We start from the raw sequence: 22,139 nt of genomic DNA on the forward strand, positions 1-22,139 counted from the left end.
CCTTCCCAGTTAACCAGGACTGATGGTAAATGATGGGGAGTGGCTTGGTGAGCTCTCCCACCAGCTCATTTGACTCCTAGTTCTTTTCAGTGCTCTGAGATCCAGATCTTTTAAAAATCCACCTAAAATTCTGTTAAGAGATTTGGTCGACAGCTTTGAGACTTGGCTGACAGCCTTGCTCTTCAGGTAAAACTGAGCTTTCTATAATAAGGTGCAGTTATTTGCACAAGAAATTGAGCTTTCTTGCAGGAAGATCTTTAGTTTGTGGGATTAACTGCCATGCAAACTGAGATGTCATCAAAACCTTCCCCTGATTTTTGATGCACATGCAAGGCATGCTTTTGAAGCTCCACAGTCCATAGTATAAACACAATCCCAGTGAGGGAACACTGATAAATGCTGTAGGAGGGGAGAGGAAGCAGAGATCTCGTTTATACTGGGCCAGCAGATGCTGGCCAGTGGAAGTAGCTGGTCAGCAGGTAGTCAAGAAAAATGTGTTCCAGAGGTCAGAATTTCTTAAGTCAGTTCCTTCAAACTATGCCAACAACATGGGACAAGATACTGTGGAAGCATGAAAGAAATCCTTTCCCCCAAATGAGGTCAAAGAAGAGGGAGTTCTTTAAAAATGTGATACATAAGCATGAGTGTTATACAAGACTCTGTTCCCTCAGCCCTAGCACCTATTCTTACTGCTTGCCCTCTTATAACCTTTCTTCTTCCTGCTTGATGGGGATTTTTTATTCTTTATTAAAATGATGACCACTGGCAAAAAGGAGACTGAACTTTCCTGTATGCTTCAGGAAATATCTTCAGTATATCTTGAGAAATATCTTCCTGTATGCTTCAGGAAATATCTGAATATCTTCAGTTGTGATATTCCCTAATATCACATATCAAAAAAAGTTCCAGTAGACCTTGAAAACCTACAGGGTTGGGGTGGAGGGGATGTCTTGGCTTGGGCCACTAGCTTTGATCTTGGGAGTGGGAGTAGCTGGATCCCGAGGAGGGAAGCAGCTGGCATGATGGTGACTAAGGGGTATTGGAAAGGTTGAGTGGGCTTCACTGATCTTCATGAGGAGCACAGGAAGGGGAGAAATGTCTTGGCCAAGGCAGGTGATGGTGGGAGGCAGCAGGGGTAGACTGAGCTGTATCGCAGGCTCATGGGTCAGCCATGCAGCTCTGACTGTATCTAGGTGAGCTGCTACTGCAAATACACTTGCCTGAAACAAGGTCTGACGAACCAGGGCATTCCCAGTAATTTCTTGTGTTTGGTGTCAGTGGGTGCAGCTAACATGCTTCAAATGAACCTGAAGGAGGGGAATGTGCAAGAGTGACATGAGTGCATCTAAGCATGACACTGTGGCAACTTGACTTAAAATGATCCTTCAGTTTATAGAGAGTGGATAGGAAAACAAGAATATATAGATGAAATCACCTCTATACTGATGACCCTGACATCCAGTTAAAATGTTGGTTCCTGCACTTGAAACAGATGCTAAAATATTCAACACACAGCAGACGAAAAAAGGTACAACTTTGAGTGAGGGAATGTGAAAGGGAATTTATAGTGAGAGGCTGAAGAAGCTCAACCTGTTTGGTTTACCAAGAAGAGGACTGAGATGACTTGATGATAATCCACATCTTTAGGAGTGGTTCCCAGACATCACAGAATCGTCTTTAAGGCAGAAATCCCTGAGTGTGAACACTAAAGCCTACCAACCCTGGTTAGAAATTAGGACATGTTTTTAGACATGAGAGTGAGAGCAGGCACAGGAACAATGTGCTAAGCTATAAACTCATCAGGTCTTCACTCCTGGCTTCAAACTCTGTCCAAAAGGCATGAACTAGCCAAATACAATATTCACTGTCACTGCCCTGTCAAACTGGTCCTTGAACATCATGTCAGTTTCATCCCCAAACTCGCAGGAGTTCTGGAAGCAGCCAAAACTGTCTGGTTAGCACAGTATTGCCCCCTCCATTTCTGTCTTCTCTAGTACCTGTACACTCTTTGGGGTCCATGGTCCACTCTTTGGGGTCTGCTCCCATGTCTATAGTGGGCAGCCGGAGCTTGCACACTGCAGGTGTCACTCACAGCATCTCCTCCCCAAACCACTGCTCTGGGGCAGCCGCCATCCCCACTCATCTCGATGAACACCCGCACCCACTTGCTCTTCTCATGAGCCTTCAAGGGACAGCGCGGACGCCTCCGGGACGTGAAATGCCCACGGGGCGCAGCTCCTCGGAGGGGAAACTCCCACTCTCCCCCCTCGCACGGCCTGCCCGCTGCCGGGGCGGCGGCGGGCGGGCCCTGAGCCGCCCCGCCCGACCCCGCGCTGCCGGCGGCCGGGCGCTGCCCGCTGCCAGGGCCGGGCGCGCGTTTCTTGTGGAAATCCCGGAGCCTGCAGCTCCGCCCCGCGCGTGTCCGTGGGCAGGGGCCGGGCGGGGGAGCAGCCCCGGCCGCCCCCGCCCCGCCCCGCCATGCCGCAGCCGTAGGCAGCCCGCGGCCGCTCGCAGCCCTCGGCCTCCGCGGCCTCCGGGCCGATGGGCAGCCTGCTGAGCGGGGTCAGCTTCAAGGAGCCCACCACGGTGGAGGACTGCGACTCCACCTGGGAGACCGACTCGGAGCCCGAGGCGGCGGAGCCGCGGCGGCAGGAGGGGGTGTGCGCCGCCGCGGGAGGCGGGGAAGAGCCGCCCGAGCCGCCCGCCGCCGACTGCCGGCCCGGGGAGCCGCCGCCGGCCCCGCCAGCGCAGGAGGACGCGGAGCGGGCAGAGGCGGACGCCGCCAGCCCCGAGCAGGTACCGGCAGCGCCGGACGCGGCCCCGCCTCGCCCTGCCCTGCCCTGCCCGCGGGCCCGGCGGCCGAGCGGGGACGGGCGGACCCGAGCCGAGCTGAGCCGAGCCGGGCCGGGCTGAGCCGCGGTCCGGGCAGCCCCGCTGCCGCTGCTCTGCGGCACTCGCGGGCCCGGGCTGCTGCCGGCGGCACCTGCCAGCGCCCGGAGCGGCTGGGGATCGCCCAGCACTGCGTGCCCACTAAGGACGAGCCCACCTTAGGATTTTATCTCTCCCCGCCTTAGGTTTTTATCTCTCCCCTGTCATTACTGGGAGAAAATCGAGGCCTTGGTGTCGTTGACATCCCCGTTGCTGCTGTTTCTAGGGAAGGCTGTGTTTTAAATTAAATGGAGCATTTAGCGTGGCCTCTTCATTAAAGAGGATAAAAATCTGAATATTTGGTCCTATGTGGCAATGGAATTGTGAATCCTCGGTGGGTGTGACGAATTTTCAGAGCGAGTTTCTCTTCTTCAGGAAGCTTTGTAAATGCCGAGCTTAAACAAATAAAGTGTTCTTTTGACAATAATTTAATTTGAGTTAGAATACCGTGTAGGGTGGAGCAGCTGAGTCTTTTTTTAGGTTGCTAGATACATGGTGTTTTGGTTCAGGGACCAAACAAAATTAAGTTAGCCTAAGTGTCTTTCCCTTTTCTGCTTGTTACACGGTGATACTAGTGCCGGATAACCAAGTGTCAAGGGGTGTGTCTTGTTCAAGCCAAGTGTGTTTTGACTGCAGGTATGGCAAAGCTGGTTTTGTGAAAGGAGGAAGGAACATAGCTGCTTGTTTGTCATTAGTGTACAGTTGATAAGCCATGGGACGGGCAGTAAGAACGGCAAATGCCCAGTGCAGTCCCAGAGAACTTCCTCTTTTAAGCTTGACTTTAACCTATTACACGAGTATTGCAGAGAATAGAATGAAAATTTTTTAGTAACTATTTTCCACAGGTTGCATTAGTAGCAATTAAGCCTATGTACACAACTCTTTTTTTTTCTTTTTTTTTTTCTTTTTTTTTTTTTTTTTTTTTGCAAATAGTATTATTTCCTCCTCAAAATTGGTGGTGTCTTGCATTTGGAAATGACAATCAGACTGTTTAGTTCAAATTCAGCCTAATTGGAAGGACAATTCATAGTCTTGCTTTTGTATTTTGGATTAATTTTTTTGACTTAGGTTTAAAGTGTGTTGTGTAAGTATTGAGCAGCGAAATTTTCAATGTTTGACCAAACAGTAGACAAATGCATGCACTTACATTTGTTTACATTGCTGAAATCCATAATGAAAAGTAATTTTTTTAATATACAAGTATGCTATTTAGGGGGTTTGTGTATGATGATTGTCTGCTTTCTAACTGTTTCAGAGTGGTGATGGATCTGAGCTGACAGCCAAGCCAAAGAGAAGCTTCTATGCAGCAAGAGATTTATACAAGTACCGACACCAGTATCCAGTAAGGATATTTTATGATTTAAAATTGCCTTGTCAGTAAAAAAACATTCCTAAACCTTTGTGTTGTCCAGTAAGAACAAGAAATGAGAACCAAAAAGCTGGTACACAAACCAAAAAGCTGAGGCACAACATAAGGGAGTGGGAGAGAAGTAATGTCTTTTCACCCCGGGCAAGCATGCCAGCACATGATATGTGTAAGCCTGGGAGCTGTGGTAGGAGCCCAGGAAAGGCTTGTGCCTTGGATATCAAAGATGGTAGATCATAGAGTTTGCCTGACTGATTATTTATCTCTTAAGTTCCTTGAGACTGAAGGGGGAGGGTGCTGCTATGCTTGCTGCTACCTCAGTAGGAGAAGGTATCAGCCAGAAAAAAATTTTCAGATCCTTAAACTGAATCATTAAGTGCATGACTAGAGCACCGTGGTTCCTAAAACTCTGAAATTTTTTGTCCTTCAATTATTCAAAGAGCCTAATATCACTTTCTGAATAGTCTTTGTAGGTTTTTGTAGGCTGATAATGTCCTGTTTCCTTTCTTTTAGCAGAACTTTAAAGATCTTCGTTATCAAAATGACTTGTGCAATCTCCGGTTTTACAAAAATAAAATCCCATTTAAACCTGATGGTGAGTAATCTGCAACAATAATGGTGATAACAGAAGAATGCTCACTAATGATAGTAGCAAATTGAAACAGTGGTGATAACTGAGGCAAATTAAAGTTGTATAATATATTGTAGAACATGAACTTCCCATGTTGGAGTAGCACATTGACGACATGAGAGCAGTTTGTGCTTAAAACAGTGTTAGCTTTCACTCTAGGAAGGTGGTGCTTTTCTTAGATATTATCAGCATGAAGTAGTGCAAGGCATTGTTAATACCACTTTGTGATACTTTTATTAAACAGAGGTAAAGTTCTTCCACTATATTGCACCAACTTGCTGTTTGAATAGGAGTGGCAGCAATCTATGGGTGATATCCCTAGAACTGTGTAAGGGGAAAAAATGTGCTTTAATCTTGTGTGAGATTATTGTTATACCAATAATAAAGCCATTTCTCAGTGTCCCTAGTGGTTCTGCTAGTGGAGCAGGAACTTCATATGCAGCATTCTGCACAAACACAGGAGAAGCTGCAAGATGACAAGCCCTACTCTAGAGAGTTTGCAGTTGACATATGAGTGACAATAGAATAGCAGACAGATGAGGAAGCAGGAGGAGGCAATAAAGCAGTCTTGGGCAGGGTGATAGACAGGAGTCTCAGCACATGAGAGCTTAGCCATTAGCAAAAAAGACAAAACTGAAGGTAAAAAATGAGATTTTCTGAGTTTTAAAAGAATGATGACAAGGTTGCTTTGAAGGTATTTGCCATAGGTTCCTCTCAGTATGAGAGCAGCTTGGTAGGAAATAGTGAAGTGCACACTGGAGTGCGGAAAGAGTGAGATGTGTAGGCTGCCTCTGAGGCAAGATCCTGTTGGAAGCAGGATCAGTCTCATAGCAACAAATGGGTTCTGATAAGGTAGTGAGGGACAGGTCACAAAGGCTTTGGAAGTGAAGGTGTATAGTTTTTGTTTGGTGTTACAGAGCAAGGTTTCACGATGGAAGAATGCAAAGCAAAAAAAAAAAAAAAAAAACGGGTCAGTATAAAAAAGTAACAGTCTAGAAAGATTATCTTCCCAGCATTCAGGGTAGCTGCATTCAGCAGCATTCAGGGTAGATGTAAGCATGACAAGAAAGCACTTTTCAAGGTCAGGAAAAAAAAAAGTTGAGATGCAAAGTGTGAGAGTTCAGATAGGAAGCTGGATGGAAAGGAAGGTTGTAAAAATGAACACACAGGAAAGTTGAAGATGAGAACTGCTTATAGACAAGATAGTGGTAATACCCTTAGCAAGTGAGAAGATAACTCAGGTTGTGAAAGAAAGATAAGACTTTTGCTTTAACCAGCTTGTGCTTTATCTAGATACCCATAGGCACATGCTTTCAGTCAGTTTTAGCTTGACTGCAAGAAGAGGTGGGTCTGGGAATTGCCAGTAAAGAAGTAGTAGATTTGGGAGATGTTACACAGAGAACAGATAGAGAAAGAAAGGTAAGGGCAGTGAGGTCTGTGTGAACCTGGGGACCACATGGCTCTGAAACTAAAAGACAGAAAAGGTTGTGGGGAAGGACTCCTTTAAAGAAGTCCAAAATGAAGAAGCAGTTCAAGAGGATTAGTTATAAGAAGAGATAGTCATGAAAGCTATAGGAGGGTTTCCCTTCCAAAATTTGTAAAGAATAACATTTCTCTTAGTATGCTAGGAGAAAAGCACAGTTAGTAATGTCAAAGGTAGCTGATAAGCCATGGAGGCTGACGTGTTGTTGGCTGTGAACTCTGGCTATGCAGAAGTTTGTATTGAGAATAGAAAAGAGTAACCACCACCTTGGCCCAAGTCTGTGGGTCTGTGAGAGTGTTTGGAGGAAGTCTTAGCTACCAGGTTAAGGACTGAAATACTGGAGAATGTTGTTGAAAAAAACCCAAGACATTTCTAGTGCAATACTAGATCTGAAGTTTAGTCCCATGACCTAGAGATTTAGCTTGTGGTTCTGGATCAGAGCTGGCCTGTTTGTCTCTCTGCCCTGGGTCCGAGCAGCCAAGTTTTCCAATACTTGAAATATAAGTTGGATACAATGCAGTGATGGTGAAGGTCCTCTTTCCAAGGTCCTTTTCCAGCTTTTCCTACGCTAGAAACCCCATGTACTTACCAGCCGCTTAGACTAGCTGCTTTCTTCACCTCTTAAATAAAAGTATGAAATGTGTCCTCCTTTGCCATTGAGACCCAAATGGAAATTTTCACTGGGCAAAGAGGCATCTTAAATGTATAGTAGACTATATACATGGGGCTTTGGGTTTTTGGGTTGCTCCTATGCTATTTGGCTTTGGGAGATGCTGTGCAGCAGTACTGAAACTGTTGTTGGTTTCAGAATAGAAACAGATGAACACAGTGCTCATTCATGGAAAGATATTGTACATCTTTGGGAACAAGGATCTTCCTTTTATGTACTTTGTATATCTGTGTAGTACCTGGAAAAGTGCCCTGGCCCATGGCTGAATTTCATGAGCACAGTCTCAGTGTTGTGCTTGGCCACTATTAATTGAGAAAGATTTCCCAATCATAATGCTATTTGCAGCTGGAGAGATTCCTGGTATGGGAGATTTCCTAAAGAGTTGAGGCTTTGTTCTATGAAGATTAGGTAGATGGATGGATAGATAGATAGATAGATAGATAGATAGATAGATAGATCGATAGATAGATGGATAACTGCAGAGTTTTGTCTTATAAAATCAATGAGAGGTGATTCACAGTGTAGTGTTCTATGGGAGAAGTTTGTTAATTCCCAGTCAGTGTGATAAAGGGATCCATGACATGAGAACTCTTGGATATATTTTACATAGGTTGCTGTCACATACCTTCACTTGTTGGTAACCCAGTATAAATCAGTTGGTTTTGTTTATATTGACATTCCATAAGTACCTTATTTTTTAATTAAGTTTTAGTAACTAATTTAGTTTTGAATTAACGTTCATTTATTTATGGCTGCAATAGACCTTATTTCACATAGTATATGAAAGACAATTAAAGTATGTGTTCTATCATTACTTTAACATGTATGTTCTTTATATAGCTGAGTGCTGGTTTTGATGGCTACCTAACAGTTTTTCAAATTGTTTTTATTCAGGGGTTTATATTGAAGAAGTCCTAAATAAATGGAAAGGAGACTATGAAAAACTGGAACATAACCACACTTACATACAGTGGTTGGTCAATTATTACCTATTTCTGTTTCAAAGCATTAATTTGATTAATCATTCTTATACTGAGCCATAATGCACTTCTTCTTTTAACAGGCTTTTTCCACTAAGGGAACAAGGTCTGAACTTCTATGCTAAAGAATTAACTACATATGAGATTGAGGTAATACAAATTGAGCTCCATAAAAGCAGTAATTTTAATACATAACTGCTTTTTGTTATGTAGAGTTGTCTTACACGATGCAGAAGTACTTGCTTTAGTGCCACTAAGAATTTCGGACATATTCTTTGTCCATTAGGAATTCAAGAAAACAAAAGAAGCAATTAGAAGATTCCTTTTGGCTTACAAAATGATGTTGGAGTTTTTTGGAATAAAACTAATTGATAAAACGGGAAATGTAGCACGAGCTGCTAACTGGCAAGAAAGATTTCAGCATTTGAATGAGTAAGTAATGACATGCACTTCACTTGGTAGAATTGCTATAGAATCTCTTTATCCTTTTGTTTTCTAGAGAAAGCAAAAATATTTTTTCCAAAGACTGCCAGGAAAAAAAGGGAAAAATAAATAGTTAATGCCTGGTTTGTGCCTCTATCTGTATGTTCCTCCTTCCCCTTTTTTTAAAATTATTCTTCTCACCCATTGCCAGTTGGACTGACATCACTGAATTCCTTGAAAATACAACTTTAGATGGTGCTGAAGAAGATCCCAGCTCCAAAATAATTTGTTGTGGTACTGAATTTGTTTTCACCCAATCCAAAAATGCTGCTTCTCACTGAAGAAAAAAGAAGTGGCTTATCTTTGTATTTAAATTTCTTTTTGAGAAAGATTAAATTCTCCACACCTGTATGAAAGTTAAGTAACAAGATTTCCCTCCCTTCTCAAAATGTGAAATACTTTGTATTTAAATATTTTTAATTGAAATGCTGATCTGGAAAGGTTTAAACATGTTATGTCAAGCCTTGGCCCAATGTTCAGCAAATTATATCAGTTGCTTTACATTGGTATTGTGTGGATTCTAAGTTTCCACTGAATTTTGTCTCATACAGATTAATTGTACCAAAACCTCTTTTCAAATTTTGTTTACTTTCCTAGTATCTCTGACCTTAGAGCTGCAGGATGTTTTCTTGCAGCATTTTGTTCTCCTGTCATGGTAGAAGCTTGTAGGTACAATTGCTGACAGATTCCAGGTGAAGAGTGGGAATAATTTGTTAATAATTTTACATAAACATTATATGAGCCAGTATGGGTGTGGGCTCAGACTCAGGCCACAGATAAAACAGGTTTTCAGGAAGCCCAAACGTTACTGCATGCTTCTCCTGTTCTTTCCAGTGAGGAGCTACAGTTTTAAATCAGAATTTGGGACTCTCTTTACCTAATTTTATCCATCTAAAATTCAAACTGAAAAGCTTTTCTGCATAGTAAGGTGTGCTTCACAAGGGAAAGACCTTTTCACAAGCACTTGCAGAAGACAATTAGTTCATTTTCTCTTCAATATTTCCTACAACAGTGGGGCTTACTCTCCAGAGGTGCCTGTTTTTCCCCAGCACTGCCTGTATCAGTAGTGCAGGTGCTAGTCTAGACTGGAGACCCAGCTTTTAAGTAACTTGAGTGAAGTGCAATGAACCCTGTTCTGTAGCTACACTATAAATACACTACAAACCCTTTCATTTACAAAGTGACTGGGTTTTCTCCCCAGAAGATGAACAGCATACAATCATCAAGGTTGGAAAAAAAACTCTGAGATAATTGAGTCCAATCTTTGACCAAGCACCACCATATCAACTGCACCATAGCACTAAGTGCCATATCTGGTCATCTTTTGAACACTTCCAGGGGTGGTGATGGCTTCCTGGGCAGCCTGTTCCAATGTATGACCACTCTTTCAGGGAAGAAATTTTTCCTAATGCCCACCCTGAACCTCCACTTGGTGCAACATGAGGCTATTTCCCCTTGTCCTGTCACTTGTTGCCTTGGACAAGAAAACAACCCTCCCCTTGCAGTTGTAGAGAGCAATAAGGTCTCCCAGAGGCTTTGTTGCTCCAGAATAAACAACCCCATTACCCTTAGCTGCTCCTCCTTAGCTGCTCCTCATAGGACTTATGGGTTCCAGACCCTTCACCAGCTTTGTTGCCCTTCTCGTACAGCAGAAGTAATCAAAATCAGTACGTTTGATTTTATTTTCTCTCAGCTCTCTCCCCCAGTGCTTTTTACAAACACTAATTTTCACTCACAACATCCTAGCAAAGGAGGTGCTAGTAAGCTTCAGCAGCTTTGAGAAAATACAGGAGGTCTGAAGTACATATCTGAAGTGATAAAAAGGACTGAGGAATTGCAATTCCAGTTCTGTATTTGTAAAGTGGGGTTTTTTTTTCTGATTCAATAGAACTTTTTTTTTACCCATTTCTTTCAAAGGTCTCAACATAACTACTTGAGAATCACTCGAATTCTGAAAAGTCTTGGTGAACTTGGATATGAGAGTTTCAAATCTCCTCTGGTAAAATTTATTCTGCATGAAGCTCTTGTGGAAGATACCATTCCCAACATTAAGCAAAGTGCTCTAGAATATTTTGTGTATACTATCAGAGACCGAAGAGAAAGGAGGAAACTGCTGAGATTTGCCCAGCAACATTATACACCCTCAGAGCATTTTATCTGGGGACCCCCAAGAAAACAGAAGTCAGAGGGAAGCAAAGCAAACAAAAAGCCAGCATCTCCAGTTTCTATTCCCAATAGTCATATTTCTAAGCATAAGAAACTGAAAGAGCCTAAGAATACATCGGCAAGTGGAAGCTCAGCTGGTAAAATAACTGAAGAAAGAAAGGTAGAATTCACAAAAAATGGGGGAAAAGTTGATCAGGATGAACAAGAAGTGAACTGTGATGCTGTTAGGCAGAACAACAGCGAAAAGAACAGTGACACTGATACCAGTCAGCTTTCAAAATCAGAAGAAGTTAATGATAATTCAGACAGAAAGGAGGACGCTTCTTATTCCAAAAAAGATGATGAAAATCTGAACAGTGACTGTGGAAATCACCCAGGCATTATAGAGGAAGATTTATGTAACACTGAGAATTCTTCAAATGACCCATCAGCAGATCTACAAGATAACCTTGATAAGGATACACTTTCAGGGGGCACCACCACAAAAACTAAGGATGAGCTCAAACCATGAGTCTGAGATTTAAAAAATCTTTGTTTCACTTTGAATGAAGCAAATTATTCATTGCTTCTTAATTTTGGTTGAAATTTCTATCTAATGTTAGTTCACAAGACTATGCTTGTTGCAAATGCATCAGATTAGGCTTCTGTTAGGTTAATGATTTTTTTTTTCAACCTCAGTTTATCAGCAGTTAGCCAGGTGTGTCTCTTTAAAACAATTGTGCATATTGAAAGCTAAGAAATTCATTATCTTTTCCAGACAGATTGCACAGAAAAGCTTATCTACTTTTTAAAATTCATCCAGTAATGACAAAAAAAAAAATAAAGTGTGACAACTAAAAAGCCTTGGAACATCAGAATTTTTAAGTTTCCTTTAAGTTTTGTTTTCCGTTTAGGAAATTACTAGAAATTATTTCAAAACCACAGTTTTTTACGCTAGTGGTTATTTTTTTAGGAGCTATGGTCATGATTAATAGTGTTATTTGCACAGTATCTTTTAGCTTAGATTAGCATCTTTGTTAGAGGCACTTAACAATGGATAGCATATATCATGTTCTGTACAGCTGGGAATCACTGTACATTGAATAAAAATTTTAACTTAAAAAGAAACTTTAGCCACACCTTTTGGATACAAGGGAAGCTTCACATTAGAAGCTTCTTAGGCACTTCTTTTAGTGCCTGTTAAATTCTCCCTTCTCTTGACTCATTTGTTGCAACTAATCTGGGGGGAGGGATCTCTTTGATCTCTCAAATTCGGTCTCCGTTTGAAAGCTCTCCGTTACTCAGCTGTAGTAAGACAACTCCCCCAGCTGGGTTCAGCACCTGGAAAGCCTCTGGACAGGTGAAAAGCAGTGTCTTTACCACAGAGCACTGCCTTATCAGCAAAGCCATCAGAGAAAAGGCATGGCAAGTTGGGTCTTAGGTGAACTTGGATGTTTCCTGGCCAGTTTTGGGTAGAATCTGCACAATGCAGTCACCTGTTGCTGGTCTCAGAGACAAAGGCAGTCCTGATGCTTCTTTCCAGATGTCTGTTTCCTCTCTTTGCTCTGTGTCATAAGTCTCTCACAGTTTTATGTTACTTTGATAAGCAACATAAACTTAAGGCAGGCCAGTCTGTTGGCCAGGCTGGAGCCCAACAAGTAGGAATTTCACTATTCAGATGTTTCCCAGCTTCTACCAAAGAACTGTCTGCTCTCCTTGAGTAGCTGCTTCTGATTTTCTGCTGTTCAAATGGTAGTACCCAGCAAATTAGTTGTGCAGAATATGAATTTTAAAAAAATAATGCAGGTACAATTCACACTTCCTACAGTTCTAAAATACTTTAAAACTTCTGTGTGTATTTTCTGTTTAAAGGTGTACATATTATGCACTGCCTTTAATGTATTGCTGATTAAATGTTACGAGGCAAGAGGCTGACTACAGTTTGAGCATCAAAATGCTACAGGACTTTATTCAAGTCTTATAACTCTAAAAGATAAAGTTTTCAGGGGTCTCAGAGCATAGACAAAATGTCTTGTATTCTGTTTTGCTAATGCCCATCATGGCAATGCATCATCCATTTTTTTTTTTTTCAGGTAGCACTGGTTCTTGGGATCAAATAAAGTGGCAGTTAGGGATCTTGGTACCTATGGAAAAAGATTAGGCTCTTTCCATCCTAAAAAAAGCAGAGGAAAAGGAAGATGTATTTCTTCTTCTGTGCTGACTTGTGAGGGAAGGAACTTACATACATGGATTTTTCTTTAGGGTAACCCAGATCATTCAAGTAGGCATTAAGTCTGTCTGAGCAGAAATGCCCCAAAGAATTCCAGCCACCACCTTTTTAAGGCCAGAAAGATCCTGAGAAGCTTTTCACAATTCCCTGGACATGAACTGGGATCACCTTGTTCGTGTTTGCCTCTGACCTTCAAAACAGAAGGGGGAGGAAGTGCTGTGATAAAACTGGTCTGTATAGTTAAGGACTCTGCCCCTCCATATATTGAAAAGGAGGACACTTCATTTTCTGCCTATAACTTTTTCAGTCTTGAGTGCCTAACTGTGCAAACTTCATAGAGTTGTTCTTACATTGTTATTTTTTGAGTATCATAGGGAAAATTGATACCTTGTGTATAAGGAACATAACTACAGCATAAGAAGCTATACAAAACCTTCAATTTATGAAGTTTAGTATTAATTTTAAACACTTTACAGAAAATGCAGAGTATTGAAGTGAAATAAGGGATGACAGAGGTGTTATTATATTTATAGTGTAATTTGATTGAACGTCAGTGACCTCAGGAAATCTTTTGTCTACTGAATAAAAAAAAAGAGAAATCTTACCCTGATTTTAAACAAAGTTCTTGGGATGTGCATCCAGAAGATTACTCTGCAGTATTCCATTATCAAGACATATCTCTCATTTAAACATCTTACTGGGCTGTCTGCATTAAGGGGCTAAGGTATCTGAAAATATTATCCAGAATTTTGGTACTTATACCTGTATGAACTTTGCAGTTGGTTTTTTTTTTTTAATCTGCAACTCAATGTATTTCTCTCAGTTTTCATAGAAGAGTAGTGGCATATCAGTTGCCTACAAAGACCTATGGGGACTATGTAAGTGAGGGGTTTTGTGTCAGGTGGGCTCCTGCACTCTCTAATCCTTGTTTTACAACTTTATCAACAGAATTCCTCCCATGGGACACTTCAGCTTTAACTAACAAATTCTGCTCTATGTAAAATGTGACAATTTATCATTCTTTTCATAGGGAATTGTTTCTCCTGATTTTTACTTAAAAGAAGGATTTATTGCAGGGCAATCATACAGCTTAGCATCCCATTGAGATTTGTGAGGATCAAGTGGGTGCACTGTATGCATTTTTGTTACAGAATCATGGCCTTAGCAACCAGAAGCACCCCGTGCTTGAAGTTTCTAAGTATTGATTTTCAGGTTTACAATATATATATAGTATATATGTGTGTTGAAATGATTGTGTTCTCATAGATGCCAGTACATAGTTGGTTAACCATTGCTTCAGTAACTGAGGGTATGCAAAGAAAGTCAAGTCATTTGCTTCCTGTTAAATCTGTTTTTGTTTTACTATATGCTAAAGTCTTCAGGGATTTCTGTGTACTTATTCCAATAGTGTATTTTGACCCAGTGTTAGACTAGAATCTGAGCTGTTTGTATGTTAATTGAACAGAACCTTCCATATGAAGGTTCTTCCCAAGTAAGTACATCTGAGTAGCCTCTGGTACTGTTAAGTGGGAGTATTGTGGACGTGCCTGTGAATTTGATTTTAAGGATCTTGTGGCGAGGGGATATGAATGTGCAACTTGGAACAATGTTACTGAGTACACACAAGGCAATCATACACATCATGCAAAAATGCAGCACTTTAAGGTTAGTTACAGCTCTGTGCCCTACTATGCCAGACACGAGTGTGCCTCGGTACCTGGTGTTGGTAGAGACTGAAGGCTTGGGTACATGAGGTGTCCAGCACAGACCATTCAGAGTAGAAGAGTAGTTACATGTGTCCACATATCTAGGAGCAGGTCTGAGGTCTTTGTGTTCATGTTGCTCAAATAAAATCTTGAAGGATGCTAAAAAAAAGTGCAATAATCCTTTGAGAGCCGTTCTCTGGCTTGGGTCAGCTCCTCAGTTTCCTGCTCTAAGATTGCAGCACTCTAATACATTAGGTATTTGTATAATCATTGTTAACATTTCATGTAACCTAGTGTAAGCCTCCCTGAACTATTCCAGGATAATTCTAATAATCTGCAGTTGCATATATCTGTACTATAAACAGAAGGTTTACAGACCTTAAAAGCTTTGTACAATATTGATGGATGATCCCATGAGGTAAGACAAGTGACATTTACTGGATTTAAACAGAAAACAGCTCTTGTTTGTTTTTAAATGAAATTTATGTCTATCTGTTTAATTAGAGGTTATTTTACCCCTTTCTTTTTCTGACTTGTGATGGTACTGATCACAATTTATAGTTATATATGTTTAGGTGAAAATGTAATTTTTTACACTTCACTTTTGCAGGAAACATATCATATTGAATTTCCTTGATAAAAGCTGTATTTATGAATAAGATGCAACTATGTGAAGCAAGTTCTGCCATTAATAAAAGTGTGACAATATCATGCTGATGATGTATGTTGTCCTCAGAATTGCCAGTGGGGATCAGAACCAGAGATGTTTCTAGCCTTGTGTCCTGCCTTCAGTGCTGGCCACCAGAAAGATGCTGCGAAACAAAGAAATTATACAGTGACCCCATTTTTCTCCAGGAATTTTTTGGTTTTGAACTTGTGGTTTCTTTCAGCCTCTTCAACCCCTTGTGGCTGTGAATTCCATGTTTTAATAATGTTTTGTGTGGAGAAAGTGATCTTTTATTTGTCTCAGATTTGTTTATTAAAGAATTGCTACTGCATTTGAACACAGTCCTAAAAGTTCTGTAAGATGAAGAGTAATCCACTTCAAATCTGTTTTAAAACACCATGGGAGATTCTAATGACAAAATACCTGTTCAGGCAGAAAATGTCCCATGTTTCTTCTGTTTTTAGGCAAAAGATGTCTGCTTAGGCAGAAACTTGTCCTAAGTTGATGACAATGCTACCTTACTTATTCCTTCTGAATACATATTTGCACATAAATCCTTTTGTAGACTAGTGCTAAAAGTGTAGATTAAAAGTCAGATTCCAACTGCAGAACAGGGTTGATTTATTTTTTCTTACTTGTGTAAAAGCAAAATCAATCAAATGGAAAACCTATTCCTAGCCCACATATGAGTGAGCTACCTCTGGATTTGGAGCAACCAGCATCAATGAATCTAACATGATCATGTAGAAGATGGAAATCATTCCACATTTTGGTAATCTGTTTTGATACGTGTTCACAATTCCAATTGTAATTGGAGTAACTGGTCAAAAGGTATTTTTTATGGCTGTCAGAGTCTGAAAATGGGTCAAAAAAGGCCTAAGCATATACAACCCCCCTCAATTCACATTATGGTCAACACCATAGTTTCACTATTTACGGATATTTAGATGCAGTTCTCCAAGGGGAGTGCACATTGTGTCTCTGTAATATCTTTGTGCTCAGTATTGGCTATGAACTATTTATTTTCTTGAAAGCTGTGTTCCCTTTTCAGCCCTTGTTCTTAAGTACACTTAGTTAAGACCTTTGGTGAAAGCAAGAATTTACTTTAAAGAATAGGTTTATTACATGCTGTATGTAATGGACTCCTAAAATGTAGTTCAAAAGCTATAGAGATCAATTCAATAGAGACCTCGTTTCTTCTTAGAAATGTGGCTCTTTAATTCTACAATGCTTACAAGTGCAGTGGTGTATTCATCAACTAAAATTTATTGTGAAATATACTGAATGTACTTACTACTGTGGCTAGCCATGTGAAAATTACTGTTTTGCAGTGAAAAAGGTTATGGCACTTATATTTTTGGGACCTGCTGAAGCATGTTTGCTAATTATTAGTTGCTCTTTTTTTTTTTTCCTGTGTTTTAAGGTGTTCCACGGTTGTTTGCCCTTTACACAGTTTGATTTTGGCAACAGATGATTAAGTGTAGTTTTGCACTGATAAAATTTGAAAATATTTTAAATATTTTCCAGTCATTTTAATAGTCTCCAGTGGTGGAGACTTCACTGTTGAAATGTATTCTAAGAAAAAAAGTGCAGTAAAAAGAAAAAGCCCCAAAGCCCAACAATTCTTACTTGCAAAATGGAACACTCTATGTCAGTTTTTATGAATGGTCCTGCTCTCTTCATTGTATTCCTTTGCAATGTTTAATTACAGAACGCCATGCATGTTTGGTAGTACCAATACCATGTGTATGTGGTAGGAGTGGTAACCAGTTTCTGGATTTGTAATGCACTATAAAGAGATATTTTATAATTCTGTATCTGTATGGCAGTGTTATGCCAAAAAAATTGTATAAACATAAAAAGCAATAGTTTATGTTGCTTACTGCTATATTTTAAATAATTTGTAAAATGAAATACTTGGATTTCCTTTCAGGTAAATATATTTTTAATAACAGCAGCCAAAAACTCTGAACTAATAAAGCTTATTCATTTAGCAGCATTGTTTTAGCAACATATACAGATATTGTGTAGCTCTACTAGTGTGCAATTGCTGTTTGGTGCTTGTTTGTAAAGTCTTGTGTAAATATATTAACACTTAAAAGTAGGGAATTAAAGGTTCTGGTCCTCCTTTTCTTGTAGTCAGTGGCAAAATGACCATGGATAGTAGAGGAATGAGGGAAGGCCCAGAGCCAGCTTTTCTACAAGTCCATGGTTAGTTTTTTTCAAATTAAGAAAAATGTATACTATCAAAACACAGTTAACATTAAAGAGTAAAATATCCACTATGATCATGCAGGCATAAACTATCTGGAGCAGTGTCAAAACCAGGCTACTGCTGCTTAAATGTAGCAGGGAAACATTTAACTTGCTGGTTTTATTTATCCTGTGCTGAAGCTGTAGGATTGGATGGCTTCAGTTCTGGTTTTGTAGTAAGCTGTTATTCACATGGTGTAACTGTAGATGTATAAAGCTCTATAAAGAGCCCAGCAGATTTGGAAAGGCTTTCCTAATCTCACATGTTTCTTCTTAAAGAGGAGAAACAGGTTCTCCTCACACTGAAGGAGTACTTCCATGTGGTCCATGTCTCAAATCAAGCTTGGTGTTAAGATGGCTCCGTTAACCTACTTCCATGTTGTCAGGTCACCCAGGGATGGCACTCAACTCGTAGCCAATGTCATTGGTTGTCAGTGTGTTGGTCTCCCCAGAAAACCCAGTTACAGCTCCCTGAGGCAACTGCTGTGGCTCATCTGCCCCTTGGCAAAGACTGGCTGTCACCCTCCTGTGCCCTGGGAGTGTAAACTGCACTAAAAAGGGCCAGGGCCTCTGGGGAAACACTCACTGATGTTGCTGGCTGAAGCACCTGCAACTCCAGACTTTGAGCATGTCTGCTGTAAAAATGCTGCTCTTGCCTGAGCACAGACCCTCCTGAGTGCCAGAGGCACTTGTGAAGTTTTGTTGGTGCTTATTCCAAGAGTAAGAGCCTAAACTGATATCCTGAATTTAGCTGGCCCTTAGTTAATTAAGCCTGAGCAGCTTCTGGAGGAGGTGCAACAAGGGCTGATGAGCTCAGCACCCTGTGCCTTGCCCACTGCCTCCCCCAGCCCAAGGGCAGGCAGCCGGCGTGGAGCTCAGCCACACAGCCTGTCGGGGCCTTCAGCTGTCCCTCCCACCTGCATCTCTCAGGGCATCCATTCACATCCTTTGCTTTATTCTGGGGGGCGAAATCTAGAGAATTTCCAGCTGCTGGGGTGATGGTGACACACAGAGCTCATTGTGCAGTGGAGGGGAGAGCACACAAGGAGGGACCGAAGTGGCAGAGCTTGTGTCTGTGCCAGGTGAGCTGGGAAGCACTTTTGTTATGCACAGAGTGGTGGTGGAGACAGCCAGAATAAATGGCAACTACCTCTGTGGTTTAGGGAGCTAAACCACAAAGTTTTGTTTTGAAATTGTTCCACTGAAATACTTTTCTAACAGAGCTGTGCCATGAAACTGGGGTGAGAATGTTTTTATTTTGATGATCTTGAGAAAGGTCTAAAACATCTATAAAGGCCACATTAATTGCAAAAATGTGATTTAGCTAACCAAACCTGGGAATACTCTTCTTAAAATTACATTTTAATTGATTTATTTTGCTTTGTTTGCCAGGGATGGGTAATAAACTGGAAGAAAAGATATTTAATATCTTCATTCTCTGGGGTTAATCAGGCCAAGTATTATCCCGGCAAAGTTAAATCAGTAAGTATGACTGGAGAGTATCTGCAGTTTAAAAATAATCCTCCAAAGAAGCAGTAAAAGTATCTACCAAAGTATTTTGCAACTACATAAAGACACATAATGATATTGCTTTTTAGATGTTACATTCACATATCTTCAGAGTTGCATTACATTGTAAGCAAAACTTCAGCATGACTTTATTGCCTCATCTGTACCTATAAGGGAACTGGAGCTTCAGCTCCATGAAACCTGTTCTTTAAAATAAGTCACTCTTCAGTGGGGGCAGGTGGATTGGATGTTTAGAAACACTGGTGTGCCCTGCTTTGTCTGCCCCTTGGAGGGCTGTCACTCCTGGCTGGCACAGTCTGGGGCCAGAGTCATGGCCCTGCTCCCACCTCTGCAAAGATGCTGTAATCCAACATGCCTCATTGCCCCAAAAGGAGATGAGCTGAAGATTTGACCTTCTCAGAGGGAACTGGTCAGGATCCAGGGCTGGCTTGGAGATTGTCCTGCCTCACCCCTGGGCTCTGATTCCTGAAGGCTGTTATGTGCCCTGTGAGTTTATTGACCTGTCCAAGAGCAATAACTTGCAACAATTAATGGCAGCTCAGATCTTTCCGTATGTTTAATCTTGGACTGCACTTTAAGGTGAGGTTAAAAATAAAACTATTTTTCACTATGAAAAGCCCAAGTATTTATAATTAGGCCCAAGTATTTACCTTCTGATAAACTCGCAGAATGCTTTTAAAATATTTTTTATATTGTATATGCAATGCATTAGGCATTTTTGCAGGAAATATTCTATAGACATTGTAATTTCTAGTCTTACTGAATGTGGGGGAAATGTTTAAAATTCAACTGGCTCTTTCTATTTTTATTTAATGTATAAATCAGACATAATTCATGCATAGTTCCTTCCAGGTTTAGACATTTATTGAGCACTATGTATGGTTATAAACATTTTGTGACAGCTGTTACAAATCTTAGAATAGAAAAAAAAAACCCTCACATTTTCATTTCTCCTATTTCCTCTGAAAGCTTACACAAGGAAGCCTTGAATTCTCAGCATCCAAACTGGCAGCTGAAATTAGAGCCTCGAATTACTACTGAGAACTAGGACTTGGGATCTTTAGTCCTACGTGGGACCCTCAGTCCATTGTAGGCAGATCTGTAGTACTTAGTTAACTGAAAATGCAGAAATGTAGTAGAATTGTTCAAAACTATAAGGCACCTAATGCTGATACTTAATAACAGGTGCTCTTAGGAAGTCAGTGAAGGGTTTTTCTGCATCAAGAGGGAGCTCAAAAGCAGTCTAGTTCTTCAGTCGGGTTTAAAATATTATTATGGACCCCTGTATTTTAACTCTACTTAAAATAAGTTTCTATTTTTCTCCTTTTTTCTTTTATGGTAAGGACACCATGATAATGGAACTTTTTTTTTTTTTTTTTTTTTTTTTTTTTTTTTTTTTTTTACAGTTTAAAATGTCAAAATAACCCCTTTGTTATGCTGGCATACATTAACAACACCCACCCCCCCACCTCAGGTGGCTGCTTCTTACTCCTCCTCAGTCAGCACCATACCACGCCCAAAGCTGGCATTTCTCAGTGATCCTGCCCGGGTCTGTGAGTGCCCAACACCACGGAGGTGACCTGTGGAACTGGCACAGGGGGCCATGGTCCTGCATGGCCTCAGGCACTGCTGTGGAGCTGATCACAGCCAGTTCTTCAATGAGGAAAGCTATATCTACAGTAAACATCTGGTTTTTTCTTCCTCCTCCCCTAATTTGACTCTTTTATAAGGTTGAATTTTGAGGCAATTCCCAGCACTTGACCTCCTCCCAAGGCTACACACTGCCTGGTCCTGGAGGGGACACTACATTGCAGTTCCTTGCTGTTCTTTCCTTGCCCAGCTCCTGCTCCCTTTTCCAAAGCAGAAGCAGCTTCTCCCAGCTTTCCACGTTGCCTGTCTAAACGATAGGTGGTAGCCTGTCTGTGCATTGTTATGTGTTTTGGGACTCTCTGCTCAATCACTGTCCATATTTTCAAGGCCTTTGCTGTTATCCCACCTTTAGACCGTGCAGACACCTGGTGCCAAGCTCTGCTCACCCACGACCCCTGTGCCAGGCGGCGCAGCCTTGCCAGCACTGAGGAGCAGCAAGAGAAGGCCACAGTCCCTTGGGAAACAGAGAGCCCAGCCCAGCCCAGCCTACCAGAGGGTTCCATTGCTTCTAAGGACAGAGGTGTAGGAGGTTGCAAAAATGAGCCTTCCTCTGGCTTTATATGAAATTTCCCAGAGGGCCACACTCAGGTATCAGAGTTTGTTTATGGTAACAGAGGCCCAGTGCTATAAAGCTGGCGAGAATACGTCCCAAAAGTGCTTTTTAGAAGCTTTTCACCACTTTGGATAAAATGCTGCTGACAACATTTCAATCTTGAAGTCTCCTGCAACAATCAGATAATTAAGAAATGTTGCTGAGTCACACCCTCTTAGCGTAAGTGCCTCCCTGGGGCACGGCTGGGAACGCTGCTGCCTGTTTCAGATGTGTCCCCAAACACGGCAGATGGGCATGATTGAGTAACACACCCAGTGGCACATTCTCTGCTGACTCATTTGCTGCACTGCTACTGAGATAATAGGGCTCCTACCAGGTAAATTCAAGGCATAGTTTGGAAAGAACTTTGCAAAGATCTTTTAATATAAACTCAGAAGAATGATAAATTTATATAGTAAAAGTCACACTGTAGTTCAAGGATCTTTGCTGGAGAGAATCTGTCTCCTCTGGGACATGTTTGTTGAAGTTAGATGTAAGATGAAAGCTGTGTCAGAGACTATTCTCCCATTGGCACCTGAGTAAATCCCAGTGAGCATCATACACTTTTTTCAGAAATAATTTGGGAAATACAAATCCCAGTGTTTTGGTATAAACAGACTGAGAGCAAAGGTAAAAATAGGATTTTGCTGACTGAATCCTTTGGTATAAAATTAAAATATAGATTTTTTAAAATATCATATCAAATGTGAAATTTGTGACCAGATAACTCCAGTTTGGTGGTTGCCTAACCCTAAATTGTCTTATCTATTAAGTGAAATGTTTCCAGCATCCCTGAAATCCCACTTGTGGGCAGTCTCTGATGGT

The 22,139-nt window shown here is 41.1% G+C and overlaps 1 protein-coding gene across 3 annotated transcripts; it reads left to right on the forward strand.

Moving 5' to 3' along the window:
* Positions 1-2,469: 2,469 nt before the first annotated feature.
* Positions 2,470-17,403, forward strand: OGFRL1 (opioid growth factor receptor like 1). 3 transcript variants are annotated; one of them, XM_053938902.1, is made up of 7 exons: positions 2,470-2,796; positions 4,184-4,270; positions 4,808-4,889; positions 7,973-8,051; positions 8,142-8,208; positions 8,345-8,490; positions 10,459-17,403. In XM_053938902.1, exons 1-7 carry the CDS (start codon positions 2,542-2,544, stop codon positions 11,216-11,218), a joined length of 1,476 nt encoding a protein of 491 aa, XP_053794877.1. In that variant the 5' UTR covers positions 2,470-2,541; the 3' UTR covers positions 11,219-17,403. The 3 variants fall into 3 exon arrangements, with proteins under 3 accessions (XP_053794877.1, XP_053794879.1, XP_053794880.1); XM_053938904.1 differs by having other exon boundaries at positions 4,811-4,889; XM_053938905.1 differs by lacking the exon at positions 2,470-2,796 and adding an exon at positions 2,966-3,262.
* Positions 17,404-22,139: the final 4,736 nt, after the last annotated feature.

This window comes from Vidua chalybeata, chromosome 3, assembly GCF_026979565.1.
Source record: "Vidua chalybeata isolate OUT-0048 chromosome 3, bVidCha1 merged haplotype, whole genome shotgun sequence".
Taxonomy (NCBI): domain Eukaryota; kingdom Metazoa; phylum Chordata; class Aves; order Passeriformes; family Viduidae; genus Vidua; species Vidua chalybeata.

Bases quoted from the DNA above. Each gene is read 5' to 3' on its own strand.
- OGFRL1 (XM_053938902.1), top strand. From the start codon at position 2,542: ATGGGCAGCCTGCTGAGCGGGGTCAGCTTCAAGGAGCCCACCACGGTG. The intron at 2,797-4,183 runs GTACCGGCAGCG...TAACTGTTTCAG, and splicing joins ACGCCGCCAGCCCCGAGCAG to AGTGGTGATGGATCTGAGCT. The intron at 8,052-8,141 runs GTTGGTCAATTA...TTCTTTTAACAG, and splicing joins AACCACACTTACATACAGTG to GCTTTTTCCACTAAGGGAAC.